The sequence below is a fragment of the Urocitellus parryii genome, chromosome 5 (genome assembly GCF_045843805.1).
Source record: "Urocitellus parryii isolate mUroPar1 chromosome 5, mUroPar1.hap1, whole genome shotgun sequence".
In the NCBI taxonomy this organism is placed as follows: Eukaryota; Metazoa; Chordata; class Mammalia; order Rodentia; family Sciuridae; genus Urocitellus; species Urocitellus parryii.
This window is the reverse complement of record NC_135535.1, coordinates 177,591,982-177,612,122: the sequence shown is the minus strand read 5'-3', so window position 1 is coordinate 177,612,122 and position 20,141 is coordinate 177,591,982. Positions and strand designations below refer to the sequence as shown.

At 41.8% G+C, this 20,141-nt stretch overlaps 1 protein-coding gene across 1 annotated transcript in view; it reads right to left on the bottom strand.

The window, feature by feature from the left end:
• Nucleotides 1-18,028, bottom strand: part of Pde6c (phosphodiesterase 6C) — a 49,884-nt gene extending 31,856 nt beyond the window's left edge. The window contains exons 1-8 of the mRNA XM_026397366.2: nucleotides 17,549-18,028; nucleotides 11,266-11,418; nucleotides 11,070-11,159; nucleotides 9,883-10,023; nucleotides 6,080-6,154; nucleotides 5,160-5,224; nucleotides 4,990-5,056; nucleotides 3,082-3,129 (exon numbers count right to left, since the gene is read on the bottom strand). Coding sequence (XP_026253151.2) covers nucleotides 3,082-3,129; nucleotides 4,990-5,056; nucleotides 5,160-5,224; nucleotides 6,080-6,154; nucleotides 9,883-10,023; nucleotides 11,070-11,159; nucleotides 11,266-11,418; nucleotides 17,549-18,028 — 1,119 coding nt within the window. The remainder of the gene's footprint in view (nucleotides 1-3,081; nucleotides 3,130-4,989; nucleotides 5,057-5,159; nucleotides 5,225-6,079; nucleotides 6,155-9,882; nucleotides 10,024-11,069; nucleotides 11,160-11,265; nucleotides 11,419-17,548) is intronic.
• Between the last annotated feature and the right edge of the window lie 2,113 nt (nucleotides 18,029-20,141).

The window sequence follows — 20,141 nt, the reverse complement described above, 5'->3', positions numbered from 1 at the left end:
ACTCAATTTTTAAATAAAATATAATAAAGCACATAAATGACTGTTATGTACCCAAGTATTATAAATAACTTGTTTATTACTTATTACTAGTCTTTGTTCTTGGATTGAAAAACAGACAAACCAAACTTCAATTTATGGCTCTTAATGGTCAAAGCTTTAGAAAAAAAGACAGTACTCAATGTTCTCAAAGCCTTTATCCTTGGAAAACACTGAGAAATATTTATATGCTTCTACCATCATATGAACTAGGGACAGAATCCTTAACAGGAAATATATATGAGTACAAAATAACTTCACAACCATAAGTACTCATGTTGTAAATTTTGTTGAAGCTTCCCAAGTAAGTTTTAGTAGCTACTTTTCAATATTTTAGCAAATATTTATTTGCTGCCTGTTATGGGTTTATGTGATTTGAGATCCTTTGCCAGTAAAGTGATAAAAGGAATCTTAGCTTAAGAAAAAATTAAAAAATAAAAACTTAAAACTGAGAAAATTCTTTGTACTTCTTTCCTGAAAAAATTGGGGTCATTCTAATTAGTGTTAAAGGATGTACCCCACCGTTCACTTCAAAGAAAAATGGCCCCCCAAAATGTCTACATCCTAATCCCTGGAACCTGTGAATATGAATCTTACATCAAAAGGGGGAATTAAGATAGCAGATGAAACTAAGGTTGCTAATAAGCTTATCTTAAATCAAGCCTGGATTTTACAGGTGGACCTGATGTAATCATGAGGATACTTAGAAGTGGTGCAAAGGGGAGAGTCAAAATCTGGGAAGGACATAGGATGATAGAGTAAGATCAAAATGGGCAATTGCAGGCTCTGAAGACAGAAAGTGTAAGGACCCAAGGAATCCCAGCCTTCTCCCAGAGTTGGAGAAAGCAAGGAGACAGGATTTCTTTTAGAACCTCTGAAAAGGTTCACAGTCTGGCCAACAGCTTGATTTTAGCCCAGTGACCCATTCTGATGTCCAGAACAGTATGATGAGACTTATTTGTGTTTTTCCAAGCCATTAAATGGTTATTTGTTATAGCAGCCATAGGAAACTAATACATCTTGCCTCCAAGGAATGTTCAAGAACCACTGCCTTTGCAGGTTTGTCTGATAAACAGCTCATTCTAAATCACCAACTTTGCCATCCAACCTCACAGGTACAAAAGGGAAGAGTGAGAATCAAGGTAGGGCATGAGCAGGTGGAGAAGAAAGGGAAGGTGGGTGGTAGCTTGGGGAGAGTGGCTGCTCCAAGCTGGGTCTGCTTTGGGTATTGGAGCCTCTAAGAGAGAAGTGGGAGGGAGCTGAGGGGTTATGAGGGAGTTGTCAGAGACACCATCCCTACCTGGCTCAGGAAAAGGGAAGGATGCAAGGGTGTGTGGGAGCACCTTAGACCACAGTGCAGTTCTAGACACCCTGCAGGGTTGTGGGAGCCTCCCAAGGCCAGCGCTGTCCATCAGAGGATTCTGGCTGTCTCCCAGGATTGGGCCGCATTAGTACCTCTATCTCACTCAGTCACTGGCTGGGAGCAGCCTATGGAAAGCAGGGCGAGGGTGCAAATGTGACAGTGAACTGCAGAGCGCAGCAGTCACTGGTCAGCAGCCATCGGGTGGTTGGACGTCAGAAAAACACATTTCCATAGGTACCACACCCGTTCCCTGAAGAACTGGAAAATCCCTGTGGACTGGAGGTTTATTCCACCCTGAGATTCCTGAGGCCCCAGGGAGGTCTTGAGCCTCTTCTCAGGGTGATCAGAGAGGCTGCCTTTCTGTGTAGCTACTCCTGCAGGAGCCACAGCGTGTGGTGCGAGAAAGCCCAGCCCTGGGAACCTCCAGGCAGCCAAGCTCTCCCAGGCTAGCGTCTGCTCACTCCCTGCTTAGATGAAGACTGCCCAAGGTTCAGACCCTGTAGAGAATCACTGACCGCCCCCTTTTCCTGTGTGTCCTAACGTGGCACCCACTCAGTAGAAATATAGAGGGCAGGGCTGGGTACAGCATGGTCACATGGAGGCTTCGGTTGAGATGGAGGGAGAAGTGAGAACCAGTATAATTCCGTGGTGTTTGTGTGTTTCCATGTCAGTGAGCACAGGGAGAGGAAGGCAGATCTGAGGGGATTGTTCCATGTAACCAAGGCCTGGTTCCGTTTGCTCCTGGGGATGCACCACTCAGTCCTCAAAGAAACTGGCTTTTCCACCCACCACAATGGTGGCGCTGTGTGTGGTGTTTAAGAAAGACAGAGGAACAGACAGACAGACAACAGCAGTGCCCACCAGGGAGGAGAGTCTCCACTCCCGTCTGGGATTAGGGCTCTAACCAGCTTGTTAAATGCAGGACACAGACCAATAACCACAGTGGGCAGAGAGAAGAGGTTATGGAGCCAGATGCCAGCTTATTTTCCATGGTCAGGGTAGGGCAGTGGCAGAGAACATAGGTGGGGAGGTATGACAGGCGGGGAGGGAGGGAATCTGGGTAGAGGGAGGCAGAAATGACAAGCTGGCCCTTCTGTGAACTCAATGAAGTCATAAAGGGGACAAAAGAGTCCACAAGTCCCACAATCAAGTCCAAACAGAAAGTCATTGTCTTAGTCCATTTTCTGCTGCTATAATAGAATACCACAGGCTGAGTAATTTATAAAGAAAAGATGTTCACAGATCTCACAGTTCTGGAGGTTGGAGGGTCCAAGAGCATGGCACCGTCCCCTGGGGAAGGCCTTCTTGCTGCCTCACAACAGGGCAAAGAGCATTTGTGGTGAGAGGACAAGAGGGACCAGCTCAGGCCTCTCTTCCTCTTCTCACAAAGCCACTAATGCCATCAAGGGACCCCACTTCATGTCCTCATCTAATTCTCATTACCTCCCAAAGGGCCACCAACAAATGCCACTGATGTATGAACTTGGGGGTGTGGGCGACACAAACCACAGAGCTGTGAGTGGAGAGGAGTGGGCCACCAGGCCAGCAAGTACCGGGACTGGTTCCGGGGCTCATCTGGTGAGTGGGTCAGGTTCTCTAGGAAGTAGGTCTCAGCATGTGGGACAAGAAGGAGAAATTCCAGGGACCCAATAAGCACCGGGCCTCGCTGAGGGCTCAGTTACCTGAAATGTGAAGTACTCGTCTGCAGGGGCGTTGAGCATGTTGCAAATCTGCAAAGCAAGAGGAGACACGAGTCCTGAAATACGGTGTGGTGGAGCCACAGAAGAGAATCAGAGAGAAAGCATCAGGAAAAAGGTTTTATCCACAGCTCTCATCTGCCCAGAGGCAAAGCCTTCACCCTGGACCTCAGCTCGGCCATACTTGCTATCATCTCAGTGAAGTCACTGGGTGATATTTCACCCCATCTCAGCTCCTTTCCACTCCCCCAGCCTCTAAGGAACCCGCTTCAAATCCAAAGCAACTAGCTGTCCAGGCCAAGGAGAGGAGAAAGCTAAACAGGCCATTCTCCTGAGACATGGATGCAGGGGTTGCTCCTTTTTTTGTTTTGTTTTTTTTCCTACAGTGAAATCCAGGTAAAAAAGAGGTGGCAAAGGGACAGGAAGGGACAAAGCCAGACAGCTTTTTGGTGGCACCAAAGTAAGGATTCACTGTGGGAATATCGTTTTAACTACTGGAATTCAGAGACTATTTCTCCCATGCAGACGGACAAGAAATCACTCCATTTTGGATTATTCTATATTACTCGTACCTCATGTCATGTCCACAAGTGCATATTTTTCTTCTTCTTTTTTGTATTGGGGATTGAACCAAGGGGGTTTACCACTGAGTTAAATCCCCAACCCTGCTCTCTGACCCCTCACTTTTTTAGACAGGATCTCTCCGACATGCAGAGGCTGGCCTTGAACTTGTGACTCTCCTGTCTCAGCTTCCCGAATCTCTGAGATTATAGATGTGCACCACCCTTCCCAGCATGAATACATCTTAATAAAAAAACTATATCTTTCTTCCCACCAAAGTTATATTAGATACTTAAAATCACAGCATTTTGATTGGAAGGAATGTTAACAATTAAGTTTAAGCTTCTCCTTTTAAAGATGAGAAAACAGAAGTCCAAAAATGCTAAGTGATTTGTTCTAAGACATGAGATAAAACCAGAACCATGCTCTCCAGAGAGGTGCTGGTGGAACAGGCTCCCTGGCAGGGCCTGGTTTGTATCTGTTGCCCATTTACCTGGAATAAATTCTCCCACCACGAGGCTTCAAGTTGATGACAGTTTAACAACCTGTTTACAAAATTCCTGAGAATGTTAACAATTTTCTGAGTAGGCCTGAGGTGGCTTTGCCCACCAGACCAAATGCTAGTAGCCCTGTGGCACCAAGGCAAGCACTTTTTAAGAGTGTTTGGACCACATGGACTGCTTTTATAGTACTCTTACAAAGAAAATGTGAAAATATTTCATAGTTTTTATGAGCATTTATAGACAAATAGTTTAAGGAATCTTGAATTATCCATTAATTTCAAAATCCATCTTGAATGTATTATACATTTGAATGGACTGAGCACCCTTCAGGCATGGTTTAAAGAGGTGAAAAACATCTTATTCCTCTTTTCTGGCCTTTCCATCAACGATATGTGTTGCAGTCCATACTTTGAGACTTCAAGAGAACATTAACAGATGGATCAAGATGTCAGAGAAATCCCACACCCGACCTATCTGTCTGTGCCTCCCACCATGTCTCTCTTGCATCAAAAATTGACCAATTGTATTAAGATAAAATTAAACCTTCCACAAATCATTGACTTCAAAAGGATGTCTGAAACTCATGTGGCTGCCGAGTAAGAAGTTGAGAGATGGGTGACTCTTTCTCACACTGAGTAAATATTCTCATGTAGAGTTTCAAAGTCCCCAGATAACCTACATTCAACAGTCAAGACTCTTCTGTCTTGTGCAAAGGAAGTAGCCATAACCCTTATCTAGTGTATTCTTGCTGTGACAATTGTAACTATCTCTTAACTAGTAAGAGTTTCATAGGGCATTATTTAGAATTTGAATTTGTCCAATAACTTACAAATCCATTTTCAGCAACATAGGTTGGCAACCCACTGACGAATGTCCAGTGGTCGGCAGGAGGTGTCCTGCGGGGAGATTAGAAGAAATAAAATCATTGCTATAGAGAGAAATGCACCATGCACAAAAACAAAATAGCAACTCCCATGATTTCCTCTTGATAGTACTCACGGAATCACTTTGATTTCTTCCTTCCCATGTAAAATGTAATCTATTACTTTATAAAAGATGACTTCCTAAGAGAGGAGATTATGAGCATGAAATTATTTCCCAAGAAAACACCTCTTTAAGAACTTGTGCATTGCTAAACTACTCATATACTAATTATAAGCTTGTAATAAAGTCAGAAATATTATTGACTGTTTATATTCCTTAAGGCTGAAGTTTCATTTTTAAGAAATTCACTCAGTTTGGGGGGCGGAAATCTTTGACTACCATATCACCAGTCTGTTTCTACTTTTAAGTGATCCCTTTTTGTTATCTAGAAACACTTGACGTGAATAACTTCACTAGAACAAATCACATAATTCCTCAACTGCAATCAATTGTTCATTGGGCACAGTGAGGACACAGCCCCCTTCTGGCACTGACTTATCTGAAAAGTGCCTCTGAAGTAGGGCTCAGTGGACCCTTGGTCAAAGTCAGAAGTGACTTTAAGTATTAGTCTCTCTACTTCATGGGGCAGATGAAGAACCTTAGACCTGTACATTGCAGGCCATCAACTTCTCTTTCCTGTGTGCCAGGAATAAAGAAGTAGATAAATAAACATAGTGCCTGCCCTCATAAAGCTTGAAGCCAAGGTTGAAAGGAAATCGAACCCAAGCCTTCCCTGGGGATCCCAAACCAGCATAACTGAAGAAGAATCCAGCACTTCTTAAAACTTGTGCAGAAGGATTAGGGTGTAACTTAGTGATGGAGCACTAGCCCAGAACACACAAGACCCTGAGTTCAATCCCCAGCACCACTTTAAAGAAAAAATGCACTGCAGGAGAAAAACTCAGACCTTCCCAGGCCAGTGCTCCTTCGGCAGCCCCCTAGTTTAGAACCTGACACCAAACACACACAGCATCAGAAATGATGTTTGTATTTACCCTTCCATCTGGAGTTTTTGGACCTTTATAAGGCTCAACTTCTCCAAGCTTGATTGGCCATTCATCGTAGAATTCCTGGAGGCAAATATATTTAAACGTTATTAAACAAACTGTCTCATGACCTACCATATCTTATCTGAATTGTATGCATTTGTATAATTTATGTTAATCTATATAGTTCTGGAATGTTAGACCTGAAAAAAAGGATTAAATGCATAATGCGTACTAACTGGCACATAGTTCAAAGTCCTCAGCGTAGAGAAGTTCCTTAATAAACAACTAAACTAAATCCAGACCGGTTAAGAGGCTTGGCCAAGGTCACTCAGAGCAGTCAACAATGTCAGTTGCCTTGCCCTTCATTCACTCTCCCCTCTTCTTGCTAGCAGAATCTCATTTTATTTGGATATCTGATGATAATTTGTTTAGGGAAGAAGGGCCCTGGCCAGCCTGTACCTGGTACTGTATCAGGTGCTTGAATTAGTTAGAGGGCAGGTAGGTAACTCAGTTCTGGCCAGCAAAGGAGAGAAGTCTGCTTAGGAGCTACTAGAGAAAGGTGTCTCTTAGATAAAAGTGACATTTGGAGGAAATATCTCTCCATTTTGTCATGTCTAGGTACCATGCTTTGAGCTCCAAGGATCTTCTTGCCCCCATAAGAAGAGATCTCACAACATTTTGTAGATAGCAAAGAACTTGCCAGAAAAAAAAAAAAAAAAGGAAAGCACCTGGGACTTCGATGACTATACTGAAACCTACATTAGGCAGTGCTGGAACTGTCCAACCAGGGGACTTTTAACATCATTTTGTTAAAGATGCTTTTGGCTGGGTCTCATGTTCCTTGCAACCCAAAGCATTCTAACCAATATACTCAGCTAGAAAGTGCCAGAGACAAAATCAGAATCCATCTTTTCTGATGTTTGGGCCTATGTAAGTCCATTTAGAACAATTACTCTGAAAAAAAAAAAGCTATCAATCACAGGAAGTGTATAAGCTATATTGAACTACAAACCTCCAAAAAAATAGGCAAAATGAGAAATAAACATTATATTATGAATAATATTATATATTTCATTATTTTTGCTTCAAAAAAATTCAAAATTTTTTCAAAATACAAAATCTCAAAATGGTAACTTATTATGCACCTACTGTGTACTATACATTTTCCATATATTATATCACAACTTCACAACATAAAGAGATGTCCTTATTTTTTAGAAGAGAAAACCAAGACTTTTAACTCAGGTTAAAAGACTTGCGGAAGCTGGGGATGTGGCTCAAGCGGTAGCATGCTTGCCTGAAGAAAGAAGACAGAGAACTGATACTGATACTATACTCCCTGACTTTGAGACTTGATATAAAGTATGAAGATGGTGTGGTATTGGCAAAAGAATAGGCAAACAGATCAGTGGAAGAAATCTGAGAGCCAGAAATAGACCTACACAAATATGATCAACTGAACTTTGGCAAAGGAGCAAAGACCATGGAGAAGGGCTGTTGGAACAATTGAGCATCCACAGGCAAAAAGAATCTACGTACTTTATACCTTCCATTAAAAAGAATTCAACAAGAATCATAGGCCTAAATATAAAACATAAAACTTATAGAATTCTAGATCTTGATACAGAAAATCTAGGTGAACCTGGATTTGTGAAGATTTTTTAGATATAACACCAAAAACTCAATCCACAAAAGAAAAAATGAAAAATTGAACATTATTAAAATTGAAAAATTCTGCTTTGCAAAAGTTGTTGGTGGGAAATGAAAAGATAAACCACAGACAGGGAGAAAATATTTGCAAAACACATGTTCAATAAAGAACTTGTGTATAAAATATGTAAAGACCTCTTTTTTTTCTAAATCATGTCTCGCTGTGTTTCCCAGGACAGTCTGAAGCTCCTGAGCTCAAATGATCCTCCAACTTTAGCCTCCTGAGTGCTGGGATTTGCAGGTGCACCCACCACTGAGGCTGTTTGCAAAGAACTCTTAAAACTGAACCATAAGAAAACACAAAACGCAATTTTAAAATGTATATAAAGTATAAGATATAAAACGTATAAGAATGAAAAAAAGATCTGAACAGACATTTCACCAAAGAAGATACAAATGGCAAGAAGCATGTCAAAAGATGCTCAACATCATATGTCACCAGGAAATTGCAAATTAAGACAACAATGAGACACCACCATATCTATTGGAATGGCCAAAACTCTAAAAACAATGACATCATCAACTGCTAAAGAGAAATGTGGATATTCAAAATAATACAGTCCCTTGGGAAGATAGTCTTGCAATGTTTTACAAAGATGAACATAGTCCTGCCATATGACCCGGCAGATTTACCAAAGTAAGTTGAAAACTCACACACACACACACACACACACACACACACACACATGTTTATGGCAGCTTATTCATAATTACAAATTAGAAGCAATCAAGATGAAATAAATGCCATGTGATAGAATATTGTTCAGTCATAAAAAGGAATGAGCTTAGCCAAGATGTGGAATCCTAAGTGTCTAAATGGTTGGGTAGGTAATGAAAACATGGAATAGTAAGCCTTTAAAATAAAGCAAATCCTGCCATGGGTGACAACATGAACGAACCTGGAGAACATTGTGCTAAGGGAATTAGACCAGGCACAGAAAGACAAATAGAACATGATTTCACCTACATGTGGAATCTGAAAAAATCAGACTTACACATGTAGAGAGTAGAATGGTGGTTCCCACAGGCTGAGGGTGAGGGCAGTGGGGCTAGGAAGAAGCTGTCCAAATGCTACAAAGTTTCACTTAGGAGCAACAAGTTTTTAAGACTTATTTTTAAAATATGATGATCAGAGTTAATAATGCATTATATTGTCAAAATTGTTGGAAGAATAGATTTTAAATGCTTTCACTACCAAAAAAAAAAATCAGTACGTAAAGTAATAAATATGTTAATTACCTTGATATAATCACCCTACAATGTATACATATATCAAAATTTCACATTGTACCCCATAAATACATAAAATTACTGTCTGTTAAAAATTGGAAAAATTTAAGGAATAAAATTTTTAAAATGAGCTATCAAGCTATGAAAAGACATAGATGAAACCTAAATACATATTGCTAAATTAAAGAAACTAGTCTGCAAAAGCTTTATTCTATATGATTCCAACTATATGGTATTCTGGAAAAGGCAAAAACATAGAGACAGTTAAAAAAAAGATTATTGCCTGGGATTTGGAGTCACGGGTAGGGAGGGGGTTGGGTAGGTGAAAGTCAGGATTTTCAGAACATTGAAGCTATTCGTATGATATTGTAAAGGTAGATATATAACATTGTGCACTTGTCAAAACCTATAGAACTGCACAGCACACAGAGTAAATGATGAACTTTTAAAATAATAATACATCAGTATTGCTTCCTCAACTGCAAAAAAAAAAAAAATGTGCCACACTAATGCAAGATGTCAACAGTAAAGGAAGCTGGGGGAGGGGTGGGAAAGAGGAGGATGTTTATGGGAACTCTGTACTTTCCACTCAATTTTCATGAACCTAAAACTCATCTGAACATCAAAGGCTACTAGTTAATTTTAAAAAGAAAAAGATTTAGTGATGATCTATATGGCTTAGGAGTGGATAAGCCCAAATTCAAGCCTGGATCATTTTTGCTCAGAAATGCACACTTTTACTGGGTACCGTGCCTGCTTGGCATTGGCTCTAGTGAGCTATCATGACTGATTATTTACACAGCATATCTGTTTTTCAATGGATCAGGTGTGTATTTGATAGGTGCTCTGCAGTGTGGAACGATGAGGACCTTCTCTTTGGTCATGTCCAGCAGTCCAATGGAGTATCGTTCACAGTTCAGGTAAGTTCTGATTGTGTACAGCGCTTTGTGAAACTGTCGCTCAACATCTGTGAGCTCTTCAAATACTTTGTTGGCTGACCACATAAGAATCTGAAAGTAGATATTTTTTAAAAGTACAGTTAGAACAAAATACACATTTTGTTTAGCATTTCACTGCCCCCTCCCCCCCAAAAACAGGAGGTACATCCAATAAACTGAACACGTGTCACTAGATGATGCGATTCTATTTTTGAGCACTATGCACCCAGCAAACTTCTCAGATTATCTGAGTGGGATGATGAAGGATTAAAAAACAAAATTTGTGGTCAGGGTATGTGAGTCTGGAACCTCAGTTTCCTCATCTGAACAATGTAGGAGCAGGTATTGGGATTGCAAGGCCCTGGTGAGACCTTCCCATTGCAAGGCCATGGGTTTATGAAGGCAGAGAAGCCATGATGAGACCCCCATATCCAAATGTTTTGGCTCCAAAGGGCAAGTGCTCTCAAGTTGGATATCAAGAAAGTTCCTGGGCAGAGGTCCACTGGCTCCTGCTGGCCATGTGGGTAGAAACCTGCAGGACTCTTTCATGCACTCATAACTAGTCAGAGGTAGCCTGACCTGGAGAGTTAGAATGGGGAGGGACCTCAGAAGCCCCCCATCCCAACAATATCCCTGCATTGTACAGATGAGGAAGCTGAGGTTCTAGACTCAGGTATCCTGGCTACAAATATTGTTCTTTATCTTTCTGCCTCATGGAAACAATGAACCTCAAAGAGTGATTTTTTTTTCTTCAAATCAATAGCTTTACCATGATCTAGGAACTGATAAGAGCTTTATGTGAGATCTAATGTCAATTTTTTTTCCTAATGACAATTTAATAGTCACACTAACCATAAGGATAGGAACTCTAATTATCATCACCATCTCAGAGATGAAGAAACCAAGGCCACGCTGGATTTAGTCTTAAAAAAAATAAGCTGAGCCCAGTTGTATATCCAGATGGAGGTTTGAGGGGGTGGGGTAGGGAGACATGAGGGGGCACCCAGGACTGAACTCTAGGGATCTATTTCATGTGGCTTAAATCTCCATGAGGGAGAGGAAGGGTCTGGGGCCCTTTGTCAAAACAGGTCAGCATGACTAATGTCACCTTCTTTTACCTGGCTTCTTCGGGATTCAATATTGTATAGGTAGTTGGTATGATGAAGTTTTAGGATGACAGAGACAAAGTTGAGGTATTTGGTAAAGACCTACAGATGGCAGAGAAGAACAGATCATGGCTCCAGTACTTTTCCTCTGATTATACAATAAATCTATTTCCTGCACCTCTAAGTGGATGTGCAAGGTTAGCATTACCTCTTCATCCTGTTTGGAAAACTCAGATGCATTTACTTTGTTCACTGCCGCCAGTACTGCAAGAACCTCTTTGCCCATCACGACGGGGGCTGCCAACAGGTTCTTAGTGACATAGCCGGTTTGTTTGTCCATGACGTCAGAAAAATGGTTGTTCTGAAAAACATGTTCACATGTTGTCAACATGGCACATTTTGGTAGATGATCGAAGACATTTCCTCTAATCCAAATCATACCGATGATAACTGGTGACCCAGAACAGTGGTTCCAAACATTCCCCAGGCACCCCGCATTCTGTGACTGCATGGGATGAAATTTCCCATTTCAGATGAGCTTGTCCTACCTGAGCTGTGGCTTGTCCAATTTAGGCTGAGGTTGGGCCAGGAGGAAAGAAGTATGTCACAGCCGAGTGAAAAGTGACATTCTAGAAGGAAGGAAGGAGAAGCACAGGGTGGCGACAGATAGGAAGCCTGCACAGGGGAGGACAGTGATCTGGGAACAGGGACTTCATTCTCAAATACAAAAGAGTCCACCTCTACAATTCAACACAAATGAAAATAATGATGATCCTCCAAAATCCTTTCAATCTCTCCTATTGAGGAAATCAGTGTTTCCTTCTATGCCTTTCTCTGTGCATAGACAAAGATCTTTCATTTCTATTTTTCTCCTTTTCTTAATTTCATATAATTCTTTCATCACTTCACAATGTCTGTGGACATCCCCCAAGACAAATGCATATGGATTTGAATTCACCTCTTAGCTTCTTGCCCAGCACCCCACACTATGGATGCTCTGAGAGCCATTCAACTGTCTTCTACTGATTCTGTTTAGAGTCCCCTTCCCTCCAACAAACAATACCACACTAATCATTCTTGCTTTTGCTTTTACACAATGGATTCCCAAAGTGGAAATCCCTTTTGCTGAATTGACAGGTTACTTGCGACTTTAATTTGCACAGATTACTTTTCATGAAAGCATGAAATCTGTACTTCCACTGTGTGAGGAGACCATCCTCTTGCCAGCAACAAGTACTTACTAGCTTTTTAATATTCTACCAAGCTAATATCTTTTATTCATATATATATATTTTTTTCTTTATTTGGGAGAGAGGGAAATGGATCTTCACAGATATGAACTTTCTATATTAGTGTATAGAAGATGATTCTAGAAGAAGGTCAAAGAAGGCAGTTATTATATGATTTGCAATTTCAGAGAATACCCATTTGAGATGGATGGAGACCCAACCTTCTGTGAGTTCTGACATTCTTCCCTTTGAACTTGGGTCTTTTTCAATTGGCAGTGAACTTTCTGCCTACCTCTGAGATTCACTGGCCAAAATTAATGTCCTGTTCTATTCTATGCATAGATAAGTTGTATTCTTTTCCTTTCCCTGATGTTGATGGTGCTTCTAAAAGCAGCATCAACCTTGGAGTCTGTATTCTGATCAGATTCCGAGGTAAACACATGAGAGTTCACTGATGTGATTTGCAGACCAGAATTGCCCCAGGGAACAAGGACTCGATGGCCAACAGGCCTGAGAATGCAACTCAGAGCAGCAGACCCCAGCTGTGCCTCAGAGTCCCCAGCAGACAGTCAGATTCCAAGACCTCACTGCAGACCCATGGGGACCCAACAAGTACCAAACTCCCAAACTGGAATGTCTGTTCTCCAAGAATCTGTACTTTTAGTGCTCCAGGTAATTTTAATGTCAAACTCAGTAGGTCAATCACTAGAAAAGGGACCATTCACAAAGCAAATGGGTGATGGCTGGGGGAATCCAATGAAGCCCTTCATCCCAGATTTCTCCGATTCCCTTCCCAAAGCAGAAACACTTAAACCAACTATTTCTTCAGGAACCAGCATTGCATAACGAAGAAGAAAATTCTTGAGTCAGACTTCCTTGACTAAAACCAGGCACCAATCTACTAGCTATGTGATGCTGGACATGTTACTTACACTCTGTGTCCTTGTTTCCTAATCTGAAAGGAGGGGAATAGTATTTTCTACTACTTAGAGTCCATGATGTAAAGATAGAACAATTTTGATATAGCATGGCTGGGCACTCAGAAAGTGTCTCATACATAGTAGAAGCTCAATAAATGCTGGAAAGAAAAACCTTGGCCTTTTTTGAGACATCCTAGGTGAAAAGTAGTTCTCTTTTGCAATTACCCTTTTGCTTCGGGTCCTAGATTTTCTAACAAATTCTAATCACTGAAGAACTTAGATGCCCTTAGTTGCATACCACTCTCCTGTGCCTAGGAGCACCTTCCTCTAAGAGTCAGCAATTCTGTCCCATGCCATTAAGAGCCACATTTCTTTCCTGACCATTGTTATCTGTTTCTTCTCTCTGCTTCCTGGAACATTTTCACCCTCAGCTCAGGAAACCTCCAGACTCTTAGATTCTTTCTCTTAATCCATTGCTTGCCTAGGCCAGCTCTCATCCTGTTTTCCTCCTATTATCCATTACAGATTGTGGTCACCTTCATTTACACAGCCGTCCCAGGCACTAAAAAAATAAATAAAACCCAGAAGCATGCACCACCGCAGGGAGTCAGGCAGCATTTCTCTCCAAACACATTTATCTCAGCAGCTTCGAACCTTGATGCCATTTCGTCCTAGATTCTCAAGTTCCTTTGGCTGTTTTGAGAAAACACCTTTTAAGTTTCAAAATTGAATGCATACTCATGATCACATCTGAAAGTCCAGGATAAATCATCCATCAAATCACAGGGCAGGGGAGGTGTGGCTTTCTAGTTTTTTTTATTTTTTTTTATTTTCACTAACTCAGATAGTCCTTAGTGAAGTTCTTTGGGTAAATCCTGTGTTTCTAGGACTCCCAAATTCTCTTGATGGTCCTCCTTCCCCCCAAGGAAGCTCCCGAAGGCAACCAGAGAACACGGTTTCGGGCAACAGGATGCCTGATCCCTCCTGATCTCAGTGTGGCTAAATCCTGATTAAACACCATTAACCCTTGGAATCAGGAGGCAGCAAGGGAGGTAAAGAGGAAGAAAGAGGAGAAAAGAAAGGTAGCTCTAGGCATCCAGTTAATTATTGAAAATTTCAACCTTCTCCTGTGGCTTTCTTCTAAACCCGAGTCGGATTCAGGACCATCCATGCCGTTAATGAACAGCTTTCCCAATAGAAAAAGAAACAATTAGCTCTAAGAGGATATTTCTCTTTCCTGTTGTTTAAAGTTTTCCTGCCTTTAACCTGTTTTAAGAAAGTCATTGACACTTCATACCCAGTCCCCAAAGTCGTACAGGCATAATGATGATCATATCATAACTAGCATTTATTGAGCACCTACTCTGAATCAGGCACCTTGTGTACATTCAATCTATACATTTCGTTTTCTCTATTTCTCACTGGTGGAAATTCAATCCATAACACAGTTACTAAACCTCAGACTTGGCTCTGCACCAAAGCATTTGCCCGACACTGTATAGCGTCCCTGTTACCACCTTCACGATCCCAACGTGGAGAGTACCCAGCTCTGCATCTTTGTCTAGGTGCTAACCAGAATGAAAATCGTGTGTGGTAGAAAGAGGAAGGCCTTGAAGACCTGGTTATTGTTCTGAACCTGACACAGCCTGCCTACCTGACCTTGAGCCAATTCCCACTACACAGATGGAAATACAATGAATGATCCCCATCTCCTGCACAGGATCTTTGGCAGAATCAAATAAGTTTAGGAATGTAAAAATGCTTTATAAATTGTCAAGTTGCAATAGAAAGGTGATGAATGCATCCGGAATTTCACTTTAAACAGTGGTTTCCACCTGCTTTCTTGTTGCAGATTTTCCTGCAGGCGAAAGCATGGCGAAATGCAGAGTATGAAGAGAGTGCTAGCCTCAGACTCAGGGGGCTTCATTCCGTTCTGGCCTTTCTCACTCACAGACATGTACCATGGACTATGGAGGAGATACAACTCGGGGACCTCAGCTGTCCATTTGCCACAGAACAGACAGCGTTAGACTAGAGATCACCAAGCCCTTCTCATCTCTCATATTCCACAGCTAATTTGAAATTCAACTCCTCCTCCTGGGTCTGCTCACCCAATGAACCTGTGGCTTTCAACATGGGCTGTCTATTAGAATTAGCTGGGGAGCTTTAAAAAAAAAAAATACCAATGTCTGTGTCCCAACCTGAGAGTCCAGTGTAATCACCTCAGAAACTCAGGCATCAATATTTTTTTTTAAGCTACCTGTTTGATTTTGAAGAACAGACAGAGTTGAAAAGCACCATGCTGGGGGGAAAAACAGAAATGGAAAGCAAATCAGATCTTTTGCTTTCCCCTGAGTTCAGAAGGGTGTAGGACACACTTCTCTGTCCTACCCAGAACAGCAGGAGTCATCAGGAGAAGGGAGACGCCCATTTCCCCACCCCGTCTCCCACCCTGAACTGCCCTGTCCATGTGGAAATGCCCACCATGGACAGTGACAGGACAGTGCTGCTTCATCTTTTAAGCAGCTCTATTCTGTTTTCTCCTCAACGTGGAGCCCTGAGCTCATTAAAGTATTATAGTAGAAATCATTTACCCACCCGTCCTTCAAAAAGAAAAAAAAATCTCAGAAAAGCCAGGTAATTGGTGCCCCAGTTATTCTGGGGGCTAAGGCAGGAAAATCGCAAGTTCAAAGACAGCCTGGGCAGCTTAGCAAGATGCTGTCTCAAAATAAAAATTTTTAAAAAAAGGGCTGGAGAGGTAGCTTAGTCATAAAGGGTACTTGAGTTCAGTTCCCAGTATTTAAAAAAGTCAGAAAAAAAACATTCTTGAATGTCCACTTCTTAAATTTGATGTTCTCGTGATTCTGAAGGTGGGCTCAGTTGGAAACTGTGAAGAAGCAAATTCCCATGAGAAAATCTCAGGGTGTGGGGACACAGCCTGTGAGCTGGGGTCAAGAGTAGCCTGTCTTAAGGGCACATATCTGTTTAGCCACTGGAAGCAGCTGCCATAGCTTCAAAAGAAAACTTCAAGCAGCTCCAACTCTGTGAAGGAAGGGTTGTAAGAGAGAGCGGGGGTAAGTGCCTGACGAAGTCCCCTACACCTGAGGACTGACCTGCAATTGTTTGCTCCTGTTTGACAAACCACTTCTCCCAGGCCTGAGCCAGCCTCCTCCAGTAAGCAGCTTCAGGAGGCATCGAGGGGATTATACTCCTGGCTCTCCAGCTGCCCTGGTCACCTGCGGGCAGCGGACCCCTGCACAGAACACATTTCAGGGGCTGCTCCCTCCTGGGCACCTCTGCTCCATTGTAATCCATTTCTCCTTTTGTTAATAGGAAATCATAGCAGTGGGGCTCAGGTGCAGAGACAGGGTGCCAGGAGAAACTCCATGCTGAAGTTTCATGTTGCTAAGTGTTGGGTGTTTAATATTTTACCATTTTTCTAAAATGAATATGTATTGCAGTGGTAAGAAGAGTTCAATTTTCTGTTTTTATAAGGGGATATAACAATGCCTTGTATTAATACAATGTGCTTTTGGTCTTTGGGGGGGGTCCCAGTGTCCCATTTAATGATAGGCATTCATTCTTGATAGATCTGAGTTATTGAGGGAGGAGGGTAAACTGTACTTAACTATCTCCTAAATTCACATTTGTAATGAGCCAAATCAAACATCTGAAATTTCAAAGGGTATAATTTTTTTCTTTTGGCACATTTGGTCTATCAATAAAAGAATGGATTTATGGACAGACCCAACCCCAAGAACTGCTTGTCCTCTGAGGGTTGTGAATCAGAGGTGTGGGAGCATTGGGCATGTTGGCTGATCCCCCAGTGGGGTGCCCTGCTTGCCTGGGGTTGTTCAAAAAAGAATCTTCAAAGCCATGAGGAGGTAGGGAACTGGTGGAGACCACACCAGGCCCAGGCAGGCGTGTCTGATAAGGTGTCCAACACACAAGGGCATACTGAGAAACATTACTGGCCATCTGAAATTTATTAAGGTATTTTTTATTTGCTAGATTTGGCATGGCTGGGCCTGTGTGCTCTCCTTTTCCCATTGCCCACTCTTCCAGGTTTTCACCAAACCAGTGGCACCAGAGTGGTGCCATCTGTGTCCCATTGGTTCCTTCTGACCCTGCCAAGACCTCTGCCCCACTATCAGAAGGTCACCTAACTTTTCTCTTCAGATTTTTTTTAGTTGTAGATGGACGCACTACCTTTATTTTATTTTATTTATTTATTTATTTTATTATTTTTTTTATATGGTGCTGAGGATGGAACCCAGCGCCTCACACATGCCAGGAAAGCGCTCTACCACTGCGCCACAACCCCAGCCCCAAGGTCACCTACCTTTTTCACATCTGGGACATTAAGGGGTTTCTTCGTGTGAGCAACCCAACCCACAATCCCGACATCCAGGGGAAACACAACTTCTTTATCAGGGACCACCAAGTTGTCCTCAAACTTGGAGGTCGGGGTGATGTCCAGCAGCTTTGAGGCCATCTCCGGCGTGCCATTGCGGGAACGGCATATGAACATACTGCAGCGGTCGGCCTGCAGCAGCTGGGCCATCCTCTGCAGGACCTTGTGTGCCGTCAGCTCGGCACTGCTCCCCTCCTCCTGCACGGACCACAGCAGCTCCAGGCACACAGCGGACTCCTCCACCTGCGTCAGCTCGGGCAGCGACATGCTGGCCTGGACCGGCACCCGGCTGTTCTTGAAGATCTCTCCCAGGACCTCCACCCGCAGCTTTCTGTCGAAGTATTCCTTGGCAAACGCAGGGTTCTCCTCGAGGTATTTTTCCACAGCATTTTTGTTGATCTCACCCATGGTGTGGCTTGCTTTGCTGCTGTTGTTCAGAAAGGAAAATCCTCTAGAGCGTGACCTGAGCCAGAGTGACAAGAAGGAAGTACATACTGGTCAAAATGACGGAAGGAATCCTAGGTGGTAACTCCTAAGACCCCCAAAAATGGAGCTGAAAGGTTGCTCAGGGGAGCCTTCAAACTGCCTATAATTCCTGGGATGTGACAGAAGGCTGTGGCTTATGATGGGCTTCGGGAAGCAGAGGATTAAAGAGTTCTTCAGGACACTAAATCCCTGAGCATTATTAGCCCCTAAGACCTCAAAGAACACTCAGAGCATCCTAGATCAGCCAGGCAAGTGTCAAGTTGAAGTATCTATTTCAGAAAAAAATAACTGAATGGCTGCTGTCCAGAGCAAGGAAGAATTACTAACATATTCCATAATTATCAGCATCATCTGGCACTCTGAATTGCTCTTGCATGATAGCTATAGAAAGTGCTTGGGTTTCTTGTTTGTTTGTTTACATAGCAACTTTAATGAACTTTGTGGGGAGAGGGAAGGTATAGCAGCCATCATCAGTGCAACATAAAAGTGATTACTAATCTTTCACCTTTCTTAGAAGCCATGGTCACTCAGGCCGCTTGGATTATTCTTTCTCCAAAACCCTCACCTCTCAACCACCCTCTCTAGAAAGCTTGACCTAGGAAGTTTTTAAAAGGAACAAACTTGGGTTTATTACTAAAATGGCAAACACAGGAAAACATTTTCCTATGAATCAAGCTTAATCAAGGCACAGATTGAACCCTAACTCGTTAAGACAGTGGATTGCAAAAAGTGACCCATATGGTGACAACTGAGTTTCCCTGTTAAGAAAATTAGTGTGGATTTTGTTTTTTTCAATAGGAGTAGCCAGACATCATGCATTTTTGCTCCAAGGTACAGTATATTAACCTACTGGACAATAGCTATCTTGTCAGTTGCTAGGATCCTCAACATCTCAGGGGCTACTGGCATAGTAAGAACATTTACCACTATTTAGTTTTGTTTAATGTTCAGCTTATTAAGCTTTTACGTCGATTAAGCACATTCCCCAAATATTTAAACACTATTATGCAACTAATAAATCAAACTATGCATTTCACGAACCAATTGTCTCAAATATTTAAGTGCTGGTTTCAAACTTAGTGACAGTCTTTTAAAACCTTTCAGTAAAGCTCCAACCTAGGGCTGGGATTGTGGCTCAGTGGTAGAGCGCTCGCTTGGCATGGGCGGGACCTGGGTTCGATTCTCAGCACCACATAAAAATAAAAGGCAGTGTGTTATGTCCATCTACAAAAAAGATTCATTCTCTCTCTCTCTCTCTCTCTCTCTCAAAAAAAAAAAAAAAGATAAAATAAAATATTAAAAAAAAAGCTCCAACCTAATATGACATATTCTCTTAAGTGAAAAATATACAATATTTTGTAGTGGCTCTAAAAAATTATTATGAGGCCCACATTTAAGTTTGCTTCAAAAAGAATGACTGTACGGGTTTCATTTAATTCTCTAAACTTAAAGTTTTACCTTGCTAAGGTGATGATGATCTTATTAGTCATAAAAAAAAAAAAAGGTTGAGGTCATAGGTTCTAGGAGTTGAGTCAACTGAGTCACCCCTCCTATCAGACTATCATCATCTTCTAATGCAGTTTTGGATACTCTTCTACCTGGTGATTTCCTGTGACTATGGTGCAGTTCCTATTTCTTCCTAAATTATACAGTATTCTCACAATTCCTTGGTTCCATCCTTCTCTCTTTAGATAGAGAACAACACGTATCTGTATTCCATAACACATTCATCTTTTGTGTTGTCATTGCTAGCTCTCTACCACTGAGCTACACTCCCACTCCTCTGTACACAAATTTATACTTAATAGGAAAATCAGTATGTGCTTGTGTTGATATTCTCCTATTTATAAAAATAAAAGTTATTAGAAAAATAAACATTCTATTTTAGGCAGCGTTGTTTTATTTTTATAATTCCTTGCAGATTCATTTATTTGCTCATTGTTTTAACTTCTGTCTATTGATGGTCCAATTATAAGCAGAACACCATAATAGCTACTGTGGCAGACTTCATGTTCCCTTTGTAAGATTCTTTGCT